This window comes from Dermacentor silvarum, chromosome 1 (assembly GCF_013339745.2).
Source record: "Dermacentor silvarum isolate Dsil-2018 chromosome 1, BIME_Dsil_1.4, whole genome shotgun sequence".
NCBI lineage: Eukaryota > Metazoa > Arthropoda > Arachnida > Ixodida > Ixodidae > Dermacentor > Dermacentor silvarum.
In genome coordinates this window covers 26,539,892-26,554,538 of record NC_051154.1, presented here as the reverse complement: position 1 = coordinate 26,554,538, position 14,647 = coordinate 26,539,892, and the positions used below count along the sequence as shown (strand labels likewise).

At 44.5% G+C, this 14,647-nt stretch overlaps 2 protein-coding genes across 2 annotated transcripts; one reads left to right on the top strand and one right to left on the bottom strand.

The window, feature by feature from the left end:
* Nucleotides 1-33: 33 nt before the first annotated feature.
* LOC119458441 (suppressor of fused homolog) lies at nucleotides 34-2,762 on the top strand. Its single transcript, XM_037720282.2, has 9 exons — nucleotides 34-251; nucleotides 431-565; nucleotides 632-911; nucleotides 970-1,128; nucleotides 1,197-1,417; nucleotides 1,484-1,588; nucleotides 1,654-1,792; nucleotides 1,851-1,919; nucleotides 1,990-2,762. Exons 1-9 carry the CDS (start codon nucleotides 100-102, stop codon nucleotides 2,059-2,061), a joined length of 1,332 nt encoding a protein of 443 aa, XP_037576210.1. The 5' UTR covers nucleotides 34-99; the 3' UTR covers nucleotides 2,062-2,762.
* LOC119458415 (biorientation of chromosomes in cell division protein 1-like 1) lies at nucleotides 2,623-14,010 on the bottom strand. Its single transcript, XM_037720256.2, has 9 exons — nucleotides 13,648-14,010; nucleotides 13,445-13,569; nucleotides 13,128-13,369; nucleotides 8,004-9,703; nucleotides 7,732-7,942; nucleotides 7,558-7,667; nucleotides 7,034-7,488; nucleotides 6,863-6,967; nucleotides 2,623-2,999 (listed from the first exon to the last, which is right to left on the bottom strand). Exons 1-9 carry the CDS (start codon nucleotides 13,780-13,782, stop codon nucleotides 2,903-2,905), a joined length of 3,180 nt encoding a protein of 1,059 aa, XP_037576184.1. The 5' UTR covers nucleotides 13,783-14,010; the 3' UTR covers nucleotides 2,623-2,902.
* Between the last annotated feature and the right edge of the window lie 637 nt (nucleotides 14,011-14,647).

Below are 14,647 nucleotides of genomic sequence, written 5' to 3'. Positions count from 1 at the left end.
CTTTTGCGCAGTTCCGCCAGCACTAGTTTAATCGAAAGCGGAGACACGGCGCTGACGGAGGCGGCTGCAACCACTCTATGAAAAACAGGAATTTTCAACATGGAAGCCAAGCGAGTGGTCGGCGCCTCTAGCTTCCCTGTAGTCGGCTTCGCTCAGATTCCGCCTGGCTTGGACTCACTTTATTCAGCATGTCTACAAATATACAGCGATCAGCCAAATCCCTTGCAGGTTGCAGCAGTCCTGAAGTACTGGTAAGTGCAGATTTCACATACATTCGCCACCAAGAATCTCTTTTGTGCTTTTGCTTACGCATGCTGCTCAGAGAACATAGATGCATGCTTCAACGAGCAATGCTGTTTGTGCCCTCGAATGCACAGGTGCAAGAATGTATGCTAATCGCTACGCAATTTTGGCGGCACTCGTGTTTCAGGCTGGGTGGACCAGACCCACTCGACTATATCAGCATGTACGCTAACCAAGGGGATGAAAGCAAAGATATTCCCCCGCACTGGCACTACGTTAGCTTCGGACTGTCGGACCTTCACGGAGATGGCAGGGTTCACGAGTACGTACAGTCCATCTTACCTGTGCTGCGAACTCTTGTCGGGAGCAGGGGCTGGTAATGTCGCAGGATCTCAAGTGCAGACACACCAAGTGGCTTTGGTTTCGAGCTGACATTCCGGCTGCGTAAGGAACCCGACGAGACAGGGCCGCCGACTTGGCCTGCGGCCGTGATGCAGGGTCTGGCTAAGTACGTCTTCCAGTCTGGGAACGTACTGTGCGATGGCGATCACGTCTCCTGGCATTGCCCGCTGGACAACAGCGAGTCGCGGATCGAACACATGCTCATGATGGAGGACCCGCAGCTGGGCACGGTGGCGACTCCGTTTGGGCCCGTCAGCTTTATTCAAGTAAGGCCCCGTGCGATCACGGCGACCAACGCTGCTAAGCATTTTCATTGCGCCGCAGATTATCGGCGTGTGCGCTGAGGAACTCAAGGCGGCCCAGCAGTGGAACGGCCGCAGCTTTGTGGCACTCATGCAGCGTGTACCGGGCGCAGGCGGGCCATGGCTCGTGACGAACATGCGCCGAGGAGAGACGGTGTTTGAGCTCGACCCCAGTATCCAGGTGCCCCTCCCCCCTCTTGGACTGCATGCCCACTGCCTGGGGCAGGCACCTAGAGACACCCTTTGCAGGATGCTGTAGACCAGGGAATCGAAAGCGAAGGGTCCGACCTGAGTGGCGTCAGTGCCAAGCTCTGCTGGTCAGAGGAGTTCCCCCCTGTTGTGCAAAGTGCCAAGGAGTCCGGGAGCAACACCTCTGTTGACACACCCAGCATATCGCATTATGAATCCGAAGAAATCAAGCGGACTCTCAAAAAGGGCCTGCTGGGCAGTCAACCAAGCAGTGAAACAGAGTGAGTATAACATTGCCTGTTGAGACTGCATGGTAAATTGTTCTATAATTCTCTATTCTTTCAAAGGGACAATGGCCTGGAAACGCAAGAGTTGGCTCAAACTCGAGCTTTGGAAGCAGTTCACTTGCAGCTGAATTTGGAAGCGGGACTGCTGTTTCCCTTAGTCTTGAGGTAACATGGGAGCAAAGATTGTAGCATGATCATCTTGTTTCACAATGCCATTGAAAATATTTCAGGGGAAGATTAAAACATGGCCGTCATTTTACATTCAAGAGTTCAGTTGACAGCGCTGCTGTGACACTCGTCGTTCCCAGTGTTATTGGTGCCTTTGCAAATGCAGAACAACCATATGCAGTGCAGGGCTCTTGGTTGCAGGTAAGAAAGTTTAATTTTGCAATTCTTCCTTGCTTGACTAAACAATCTCTGGATCCAGATTCTGCTCACAGAAGACCTTATTTCGGAGATGACTGTAAGCATGGAAGAGTTATGCACCGCCGAAGGTGTAAGTTCCAAACAACAGGCATTTGGGAAGAATTTGTTTATAACATCTTTGCTTTTTTTTTCTTTTTCAGCTGACACTGCCCAAAACATACACATGGCCCCAACGAAAGATGGCCATTACACTTTTGCCGGAAGAGCTGTGACCAAGCTGCATTATTTATTATGATGTGCATGAACTTAGAGACATTAGCATGAAAATCCATGCTCTCAAAAAGTGCCTTCACAACTTGTGCAATTGTGGTGCCCTGGATGACCGCATTATGCAGCAAATGTGTATGAACTGTATAGAGACTCCTAGCATAATGTGCTTCTCTCAAAAAGTGTCTTAGCAATTTGTGCCACTTGTTAAATTTGTGTGAATATGGTGTTGCTTCTTTAAGAGGATTGCAGCTGGCATTTACAATGTAGCACGCAAATAACCACAATGCAATTGTTTTTGTTTTGTGGTTCTTGTAGCGTGTCATTATGCTCCCACACTGGCTTCCTTGACATGCAGCTGTGCTCAGATGTGTACATTTGTTTATATGACGCTGTGATTGAAAACTGCATGTTGACTAGGATGACGTCACTCACCCAGTGCTTGGCAGTAGCTGCCAATAAATGGCACAGTTCTCGATGTGCAAGCAGAAGCATCCTGTTGGAAGAACTTCAAATGCCTGGAATACTCGCACCAAACAGGTGGAAATGGACACTGCCGCAGGAAAGACAGGTGGCCTTTTATTTTCACAAAATGCTCACAGCGTTGCCTTTGTTTACGGGTGTCATCCATTGTGGCAGGTTACTCCACCACCGCAATTTTTGTAAATCCAGTGTCTTTATTAAATAAAATGTCGGAGGCACATGATTTGAGTGTGCAGTTATGTACAGATGTACAGACATGAAGTTTTGGGCTCTTACGTGATAATGCCACCAGACCTGTAAGGGCATTCACAGTGACCTTGAGTGAAGGGAGTGGTGCATGCACCACAGCAATGGCTTGGGACTTCACAACCTTTTTCGCCTGGAGGAGCCAGCTGTTGAGGCCCTACCCCGTTTGATCCCGATGCATACTTTGAGGCCCCGCTGTTTCTTGGACGTCTCCCTGTGCATGACATACAACAATGCTTTTTTAGAAATCGGGGACTAAGACAAATTTTCAGTGAGATAAAGGGTGAAACACTGGTGCTAACTCCACAGTAGAAACATCAATTATTTTTCATCTTTCAAAGTTCAGCTATGTCCATCAAAAGCGAGAACTTTACCAACAATCGAAGGAGAAAAAACGCCAGACCAAGTACTGCTTATGGAATCTTGGAGTACTGGCACTACACATTACTTCTAAACTCCCAAATGTGTTGAGAATGGCTTGCTTTCCAAGCATTTACTACACAATAAGTTCAGAATTAATTTTTTTTAAATGCCTAATCCTGCCCAGGCATAAGGCGTGTTATGGAACCACGTAGCAAGAAAATCCTTCCACTGATTGGAAAAACTGCAAAATTCTCAGGTGCAATTGATAACATAAGCTCCCGATAACAGGAAACCACTGGCCAGCAAGTCCCGCTAATCTGAGCCGTAAGCTTGAAAAGGGTGCTGCAACACCTTTTATCAATGTTGTGGAACATGCCATAAAAGGCATCTGCTTACTGATGTCTGTGTGAACTGCAATCAAATGCTTCTTGGCATGCCCTTGTGGCCTTCCACCTCCTTTTTATCACTTCTGCTATGCTCGACATTGAGACTATACGAAACAATGCCTTCCCTGCTCCATCCACAACGCTCTTGAGCTTTGGTACAGGCACAGCCTCTAAGATAAGGTAGGATGACCCTCTGTTACAGCAGACCACAGTCTCAATGTAATGGCATTCTTCTCTGCCACCGTATGGGACCACCCTTTATTGATGATGAGGCCTTTTATTGCTTCTGATAGAAAGCACTGCTTAGCTGCAATGCCTAAAGTAATCTGGCGAATCGCCATTGTGTTTATCAGTACATTGTAATAATCATGAAAAAGAGCAAGATTTCAGGTAGTTAAAAAGTGCAGCCAGTATGTTTTTTAAGCAACTTTTAAGCTCCCTGCAGTGCATACAGAAATGCTTGGCTCATATATTTGTTCATGGCAATGCTGTCTAGCAACTAAGCAGGTTTATTTACTGCATTCAAAAGGTGTCGCGCAGCCATTTTAAAACGTGCACGTACCAGAAACAATCCTGCGAAAACTTGACTTGGTCGTTTCACGACACTCTTCCACTTGTAATGATGTGTCATGCAGCACTGTGTGATGCCTTCTGGCTCCAGACAGTGTTACATGATCAAATCACATTGGATTTTTCACACCACTTCTAATCAACCCAAAATGTATGCAAAAACTGTGCTCCTCTTGTAGTGGAGCTGAAGCCCCATGAAAGCAATGACTTGAAGTTTGGTCATGAAACAATTTTCTAGTTCATTGAGCCACGAAGGTCTTTTTTATATCTTACAATATTATTTATTTATTTAAGTACCCTAAGGGCCCCAATGGGCATTACATGGGGGGGAAGTTGAAAAAAAAAAAATATCGCGCATCACTCGTGTAAGAAGGCAGAAATGAAGATAGTAAATGAGAGCCTATAATTTTCATAGAAAACTTTCTATCCGAGGTAGAACAGCACTTTGTGTGCAAAATAAAACAAAAACTACACCTATTTGTACACTGCAAGGAATCAACATTATGCGCAGTATTTTGCAGGTAGCTGGCTATCTAGCATTGTTTGAGGTTCTGCAACGCATAGAGTTTCCTACAAAAATTACTAGCAGACACTGGTGCTAGTATTTATGAGAGCTGCAAATATGGCACGTTCAGCCATCATGAGAATGAGGGGCAGTTCACGGATTTACTTGGTGCTTCTGGCATCAAATGGCTTTGAGACTTTGCAAAGTGATAATATTCTGCAAACGGGGAGGCAAACACAACAGGAAAACATTTACAGTATATTTACAATTCGATCAAGCGTTCAACCATATGGCCGAGAGCGTGCGCCAGATCATCAGCGTCGTCTTCATCGACGCTCCTCTAGAGGAATCATACCGTGACAATATGTTATAAATGCAACAAATCGCAATGATTACACATGTGCACAAAGACTTGATTGCTTTGCTGTGTTTAGAATTGAATTCTGGGGTTTTATGTGTCAAAACCACGATTTGGTTATGAGCCACGCCGTAGTGGGGGACTCCGGATGAATTTTGACAACCTGGGTATCTTTAACATACCCCCAATGCACGGGACACGGGCGTTTTTGCATTTCGCCCCCATCAAAATGGGGCCACCGCAGCCGGGATTTGATCCTGCGATGCAGTGTTTACAAAACGAGTGCTTGGAAATTTTGAAACGTAAAGCCTAATAAAATAACGTCGCAGGAGCATCTGAAGCCACAAACAAGAAGATTAGACAAATCTATGTACAAACGATCATTTACGCGCCAGATGAACAATCACAGAGCCAGAGTTCCCCCTAGTAATCTTTCGAGATATTCTACGCTGCAGTGTTGCCAGACAGATGAACATGTTCGTGTGAGACACGAAATTGTGTGTGACGACACCAGCAAGGCAACGGTGACCGATTTGTTGTACTCTGGCGAAGAAGTGTTATGGTGTAGTGCCACACATGTCACAACACTAACCTCACGCAATAATTATGTTTATGCAATAGACTGTTCACAAGCTATACCAAAATGCACACCAAATCAGCTGGATGTACAGTGAGAGACATTGACAAAGGGATGCCATGAGGACTAAGATGAAATATGATGCTTGTTGTGGGATGAATGGTTATGAAATTTACATGCGCAGTGAAGTACGACGCATATCTGAATATATTTAAGGATTCTAAACCCTTTGCGGCACAGTTGGCACACCTGTTCTAGAGGATTGGGTAAGAATTGGCACATACCCAGTGGCCAAAAAGGGTGAAGCCCCAATACAGATACATGCACATTTCACTTATAGATTTTGTGCTTACCACTGCACTGTTCTTGCTCACATTTAGCAGAAAGATTGAATTTTGGAGTCTATGTCATTCAGTGTAACACTTGGCACATTTACTTGCCTGTTTTTTTAAAAGAAAGAATCATAAAATGCTTTCGTCCATGAGAAAAATGGCTGCTGCAAAGATGGCAGTTGCACAGACTTGTGTTGCCGCCTGTGGCAGCTGCAGAAAGCGCCCGTTCAGGAAGGGTTGCTGCGTGTTGCCTGCTCCCCTGGAACACACACACCCCTCCCTGACCGGCTGCTTTCTGCAGCTGCAGGCATGCAGCAACACAAGTCTACGCTAGTGCCGCTTTTCACAGCAGCTATTTTTCTCAAGGACGAAGACAGTTTATCATGCTTTTCTTAAAAAACGGGCAAGTAACTGTGCCAAGTGTTACAATGAACGACGTGGACTCCAAAATGCCATCTTTCTGCAAAATCTGAGCAAGAGCAGCGCAGCAATAAGCGCAAAATCTTCCTTTAAACAGTTTAAGCAAAATGTGCACATCCCTGTATAGGAAAATATCAAAAATCAAAGCTGTTCAATATCACGCACCATTCCACTAAAAGGTCTGTGTATTAGAGATATCTTTAAGCCAACGTTACATGTACAGATTTTATGTAGTGATTTATTGTCATAATATGCAGAAGAGATGCACTCACTGCCACTCTTCTGTTGGTGAAAATCCCATGCTATATAAGCAATCAATGATGGAGGTGAATATCGTGTGCCAGCCATTTCATTAAGAGGTCTGTGTGCTTTGGGAATACTTATGAGCTGATATTATATGTATATGTTTTATGCGGTGATTTATTGTTTCGCTACGCAGAACAGAGTTGCGCTCACTTGCACTACTTAGTCAGTCAGAATTAAACCATGCAAACCGATCCACTGTACGAGGAAACTTGGGGAATTGATCCCAATAATGTGTTGCATTAAAAATTGGAAGCACTTACACTCCACTTGACGAAGGCCGACTACGACGAGTTCCTGGCTTGATAACTGGCCGTGGTTTGTACAGGTCGGAAGATTGGTAGCACTTTGATGACACAGATTCTGACCTGCAAACCATACAAAAGCAATTAAAAAGAAATGCTAATGGTCAGGCAGGCACTTTTTTGCCTCACCTAGCCCGTGGTTCACTGCCACTTGGTCGTCGCGCAGGCCGCCGTGATCTATCATTAACTGATGCATCTGAAAGCTGGCCAGTCTCGTCACATGACATGGCTGCAGCCGCTGTGTCCTCTGAGGCATCTTCCCGTGAAGTGACCTTGCGAGGCTCTGTTCGTAATGAAGACCGCTCCTCATGGTGTTTTTCCTTGCCATACTTCGCAAGTTCGCTGAAGTCTATGGTTCCTGCTGGCCGCTTGCCTTCCGTGAAAATGGATGAGAATTCTTCTGAAACATACTTTGGGTTAATCTTGCGGGTCCGCCTGAGCCCCATCTTCGGCTTGGCTGTTCCATCAGAAACATCAGTGGAGGGAGAGTTCGAGAGTCCCCTGCCAGTGCTGCTGCTCTCATAAGCTACTGGGCAAGGTGGCTGGGACTCCATGGCTGGTGTGGGTTCCCGGTGCTCTGTAACCTGCAAGTGTACCGACAAAAACTTAGTTTGCTTTCTCCAGTGATAAGTTCAGCGCAAAAAGGTCCATACCTGTTCTACAGAAGCAGGTAGAGGCACAACTCCATCAGACACACAATGCTCTGTTTCAGATCTGCTCATGCGGTCATCATCCTCATTACTGCTGCTTGTGATTTTCTTAACTGCAAGCGCAGAGTGGGCACATGAATAAACTCCTATGATCCAAGCTCATCTCTAGGCACTCACTTTCTTTTAGTGGTATCTTTTTTTTCTCCCTAGATGCAGGACGGCCATCCTCATCGCCTGAAGACACACTGATGCAGTCGTCATAGGAAGACAGATCGCTGGTGTGCACCGAGCTGACAGTCACATCGGACCAGGCACCATCTGATTCATGGCCATCAGAAGCTTCTCGCCTTGGTCGCTTTTTCTCTGGTGAATGCTTTTCAGTGATAGTCTAAAAAGATAGAAAGCACACTTACTGTGCTCCATGCAATTAGAATGAAGGACCAACCTACCTTTCGCCTCGATGATTCATGTCCATCTTCCACTGTGGGCCTTTTCTCCTCATCAAGTGGCACTGCAAAGCTGGAACTGCTTGCTTGGTCACTGTTCTCCATGTGCACTTCATTATCTGGAGTAGGCTTCTCATTCTGCATGCCTTCAGCTTGTTTCTCAGTGATGGTGCTCACTAGCTGCAAGTCAGCTTCACTGCTACCCAACTGCTTGTCACTGACATAAGAAAACCTCAAGATCTCAGCTTCTTTTGCTTCAACTAGCTGTAATGCACCACGAGAACTTTCATCATAAGCCTTTGATGAGGTTTCTTGAAAATTTTCACCAGACATACTCTCACTAACTTCTGTTTCCGTTCGATTGGCACAACATGAAATATTTTCCTCTGACTTGTCTTGCGAAACGTGCTCAACCATTGCCAAGGGAGAATCTTGACAAACATTTTCATAGTCTTGCTGTGATGAACCACAAGGATTGGCATTCAGTTCAGGAGGCTCTGATCTGAAAGTTTCTTGCATATCCATATGGAATGATGCATCATCAGTTGCTTGGAATAAATTGCAAGATATAGGTTGCAGAACCTTTTCAGATGACATCTTTTTTGAAGTTCCGCCATCTTTGCTGTCAAATGAGCTTTGCCTATTGTATGCTTGCCTTTTTTCCTTTTCATTACTTTTCTCTTTTCGAGAACTTTCACCATGTTTCTCAGATGACTTACTTGATTTGTGCTGCTTGGATGAATCTTTTGTGGAAGAACGGTCTTTCTCTCTTTTGCTCTCACTGTGTGACCTGTGACTGTCTGAATGATCCCTAGACTTATCTTCTCGAGAATGCCTGTCACTGTGTCGTTTTCTGTCATCATGGCGTTGGCTACTACTGTAATGGCGGTGTTTATCATCTGACCGCTTTCGCTCATTCCTACTCTCACTATCCTTTGATCTACTGGACTGGCTCGAGTATCCTTTGCTTCTCTCATCTTTTGTTACATCTGCCCTGTTCCTTTGGGTTTCCTCTCTTGAAGAGTTTCCTCTGTCCCGAGATGTGCTGTATTTGTCTTTTTCTTTCAGCATATCTCTGCTTTCTCTACTGGAATCGCCATCACATTTATTCGACTTCTGCGTTTTTGACCTGCTTACATCAGAGTTCTTTTTTGACATATAACTTCTTGAATGTGACTCTGATCTACTTGAATGTGAGCAGGATGCTTTGCCTTTCACAGAGTCCACCTTTCGTTCTTTCTTGTCTTTGTCCGTCGGCTTCACCTCCATCTTTGTCATGTCAGCTATTTTATCGTTAGCCTTCCTGTCAAATTCATTTACAGTAGTTTCGTTCTTCAATGAGTCGGGCTTCATGTCATCCAATGATGCAGAAAGCTCTACATCTTCGGTGACAGGCCTGTCATCTGCACTTCCACCCTGACTGACGGTTGGCAAGTCCGACTCCAAAGCGTCTACTGGAGTGGGCAGTTCAGAAGATGCCTCATTTGGAGCTGGATCAACAGGTTCTGCTGAAGTTTCACAGAAATCATAGCTATCAGCTTTCTCAACTGGCAGCTCAGCAGAAATATCTTCAGTGTGCTCATTGCTCTCCGTCACAATCATGAGCTGATGTTCAGATGACGAGTCCATTAGGCCATCGGGCATCAAAGCTTCTGTGTATGGTTTAGGAGAGCAGCTGCCAGGGACATCCTGTGTTGTCTCATCTAAAGGAGAACAACAATTATACCAGCTTTTACTGCTTCAACAAAGCAGGCTACATTTTCACATGTAAGGTTCTGTTCACATGTAACAGATGTTCACTGGCCTCGGCAAGTGCAATCTAGCTGTGCTTCCATGTTACAGGGAAGTTTCACAAATAATTGCAGTTTAACGTATCTGTATGCAGAATAAGCTTTATCAGTTGCTGCAAGGCAAATCTTAAGCAACTCTTTTAAACATCTACTCGCAAATTAAAAATTATGCGCAACAAGTCTGCAAGGAAACACGACCAACCACACTTAGAGTATGGCAGATTCACTACAATCAATGAGATTCGTGTTGCAATGTATTTCCCTTTTTTCCTCAAGAATGTCCACCGTATTTCTGATCATAACTGCCAGATGTAGTTTGCCTTAAATCTCTTCACCCGTCTTAGAAGTTGGGAACAGAATGATTGCCACTGGCCAGTGAGCAGCTGCACATGAACTGCCCCTTGCAATATTTGCACCACTTGCAAATATATCACCACTTAAGCTCATGTGTTTTCACTTCTGTGATAGTCATCAGCAATACACAGTATAATTTTAACTGCAATATAGCAAGAGTACCTTTGGCAACAGTTGCAGATGCTAGTCACAGCGGTAAAATTTGTTTTTTGCAACTGTCTAAACTAAGCCAAACCTAAACATAGAAAAATGTCGATTTCCAATACCCACTGTTGATGGTGACATGGTAGATGGCAACTTGTCATTCACTCCAGTGGCAATGTGCAAGATATGTGCAAGAGGTACTATAGATATCTTGGTATTGTCACCAATTAGACTTTATTTCTCTGGCTGATGACTTGCAACTGCACTTTAATGAAATACCTGCTTCGCACCCATTATTCCATACGATGGTGTGCTGTGCTGGCCAGAGTGTAAAATATACAGTGTAAAAATCAGCCTGGTGATAATGTTGGCAACAAATGTCAACTTAACCTCTCGGTGAAATTTTGCCTGCCCCACATAATGTCCAAGACAGCAATGCTTTTCTATGCTGGACATGGAAAGTATGCCCGTGCACTGGACTCTCATGATTTGTAAGTTTTGAAGTTGCATCTAGTGTGCTAGGTCACAATGACGCTCCTTGCAGCGCCTTGACTGAGACGCTGCAGAAACAGTGCCACTTCAACAGCAGAAAGTGCTTTATTAGATGAGTGCTATAATATACACCAATTAAAATGCTCCAAAGACCAGCAAATTTAATTGAAGATTTTATTTCATGTCTCAAACAAAGTTCTTTTGGTTTCACTTAAAAAAAAAAAAAAGTAGAAACACAAGTCCTCTCATGATCATGTAGCACGATCTCACCAATAATTATCTAGAAAACCGCTCATATTTATAGTCGACAAAGTAACATTTGTAAAGTTTTATAACAGAATGACACGTCTCAAAAACACCTCCCCATCAAATTTTGCATTCTAGAACTAAAAATACACACACAGGTGCTTATAATAATCTTTAAAGATAACAGAGAAATTGCACGATTATTTGTTTACACTATTGCACTTTGCCCTTGAAATATGGCGCATACTAAAAGAACAAACATACTTTCTATAGCCAACGTTAAAAGCAACTCCAATCAATCACTCAGATCACCGCTTGTCAAGGCACTGGACAATATAAGAGGTCAGTGCACTTGCAAGTCTTTCCAGCAGCAATAGAGCATTCCTGTCAATGAATTTATCTCAAAATCACTCTCATTTTACTTCTATATTAACCAAAAAGTGGTCATATGTATATATGTATATGTATGTATATATATAATATATATATATATATATATTCTTTTTTTCCTTCTAATACAAGTCTGCACTGTGCAGTGTTGCCTGACAATAACGAGATCCAGAATGACAATGGCGTCCATTACAGTTGTTAACAATGCATGCAGTGAGATATTAATGTAGTCAAGTGTAGAGCGCAATATAAAAACCAAGAATTTTCGCATTATATTTTCAATGTGCAGAAGGTGTCATCCCCAAAATTACCCACAGCAGTACAGAAAAGGCGCAGCTGCTAGCACAAAACATTTTTATAAATCATAACTGAAGAGCATATGAGCACAATTTGCACGTATGTACACATGTAATATCACAATGTGATGATCGTGAGGCATCACAAAATCGACTGGAATCTTTAGGCAGGATCACCATTTTACACAAGGTTTACATGAACTATGGGCTAAAAAAGGTCAACCACATCGAGCATTTTTTCATGTGTCCAGCTGGTGTACCACCAAGTGTATTAGTATCCGGGGAAAAGTTGCTACTACATTACCAACCAAACTGTTACATTGTCATCTATGAGGCAGTGCTGAGAGGTGAGGCATGGTAAAATGCTCTGTGTCGTTGGGCCCTATGGGGCGGCAGGTTAAATGACCTGCTCCCATTGGCAGTGCCGTTTTTTTCTGGCGACAGGGTCTCTCCACATGCATGCAGTATAATCTAGCATTCGGGAAATGACTGCCATCAGCCAAATACACATGGGCAATATTCCGAAACGATCCAGTTCAGCGATACTGTGGCCTTGGCCACGCCTCCGCCAATGGTACGTGCTGATTGCCTGTTTTAACAAAACCGGAAAGTAAATAGCGCCATCTAGTAGTTCCGGTCTACGTCAACTTGACGTCACAGTGTCGTTGAGTGCTCCCGACATATACTGAATAAACGAACACATCTGCATCATACTGTGGCCGAAACACACCCGAGCCACTCTGCACTCACCTGGTGCATTCTCTCGTGCGTTGTGAAGCGTTTGAGAGCGCGTGTTGGTAGTTAAAGTTATAGGGTTTTACATGCCAAAACCACGATCTGATTGTGAGGCACACCGTAGTGGGAGACTACAGAATAATTTGGACCACCTGGGGTTCTTTAACGTGCACCTAAATCTAAGTACACGGGTGTTTTTGCATTTCTCCCCCATCGAAATGCGGCCGCCGTGGCCGGGATTCTATCCCGCGACCTCGTGCTTAGCTGCCCGTGTTAATACCATAGCCACTAAGCAACCACGGCGGGTGCGTGTTGGTAGTGCATGCTGACGTCACGGGTAAGCAGTCAGTTGATTTATTGAACGTGACTATCACCGAGGTGGATCGTTTCAGAATACGGCCCCAGAGCTCAGGACATGACACTTTTTTGTGCAGCAACAACTGCAGCTTGCACAGAGGCCAAGCCACTTTTGTTGCTTCATCAAATGTCGCTTCCCGAGCTCTGGAGCACAGAAGTAGTTCCTCTCATCGCCAGACGTAGCACAAAACGTATGCACGACCTCTGGCAAAGATATATGGCCACTCCGAGAACCCTCGGCCGTCACAACCACAGCGTACAATGTCAAACATGCATTGCTGTTAGCAACAGGTCGGTTAGTAGTCGAAAGCATCGTCAAATACCTATACTGAATTCAGACTTTGGCGGCGGTGGTGGTAAGGCCGGCGTTTGAGGTGGTGGTGGCTGGCTGATGCAGTCAGTAAGAGTCTCGGCCGCCAGCTGATGGGTTGAGGAGTCCTTCTCCGAACTCAAACCGAGATACTGACGCACGCCGTTCTCCACCTCTGGCGTGAACACATGGTATATTTTGGGATTTACTATCTGGTCGACCAGATGGTCCATACCTGCTGACAGCATGCCCGACCTGGGAAGCGGGCACAGCATCATCAATGAGCGTCAACGAGAAACGTATAGCAAAGGCAAAGACGCAATTACTCACTCGTTTATTTCCCTGCGCATCATGTCTCGAACATGGTTTTTGTTCATGTCAGGAGTCCATGTTTGCGTCGACAGGAACTTCGTGATGTAGCCTTCGATCCTTTGCTTCAGGTTCAAGTAAGCAGGCTGCAATAGCCACAAGCAATGACGTTCCAATAACATGTTTCGCTTCATCATGGGAGTTATTGCTCAAAAGCTTCTTACCTTTGTATCGACATCGCCAAGGCAATCTCGCCGTAATTTATCAAAAAGGCCACGGGATTTCAAGTGGCTTACAATGCTTGCTGTTAATTTGGGATCGCCTGGCGGTAGTTCCCTCACGCTTGAACTAGAAGTCATCTTCGCGCTTAGCTAATAAGTGTCGAAGTCCGACACATCAAATTCGACAAAACGTCAACGCTACGCATTCCAAACGTGTAACTACAAACTTACAAACTAAGCAAGGAGGGGGAAGCGAAATTGGGGAAACAGTTACAACATCGACTAATTTACACACCACACAGTAACCGTACCCTAACGGATAAGTTACTACATAACGGTAGCCGCAGTACCGCAGTTACAGTGGCTAAATGGGTAGGTGTGCCGTCCGCCGGAAACGAAGAGTAGTTCAGCGCTTCTGTGCATCATGACGACAAAATTGGCGCTGCGGTCGGAGGTTTGTCGGAGGTGGCGCGCATCGTCTGCTGCTGCGGCCACATTACATTATAGAACTGCGGCATATTTACAATCGCATTTAAACTGAAAACCACATTCACAGTGGCATCATAGACAGTTACAAATTTCTGAACGCAGCAGAGCTCTGTCACTTGCGAAGGTAACGTACTTGCCTTTTCCGTCACCTGTTTGTTTCCCCGTTTGAGGTCCAAGGATATAACTACTATTTAGTTTGGTAAACACGTACGTTAAACTTGAGTCTACGAGGAGAAGTACAAATTCTGCATGGACGAAATAGCCCTTTATCAGTTCTTCTAAAGCGAGAAAGGCGAAGTTTGCTTTGCGGAACAGATGTATACAGCAAGAGAAATGGTTTGGCTTGAAGGGATGTAAAACACAATGGCATAAATATTGATGTTCGTACAACTAAAATCATTTGGTTCAATTTCCTTGACTGTATTGGGGTTATTATAAATTTATAAAATATATTATGAACTTGTTCGTGATGAAAAAAAAAAGTTCTTACGTTGTTCGATTATGTATGATGAGA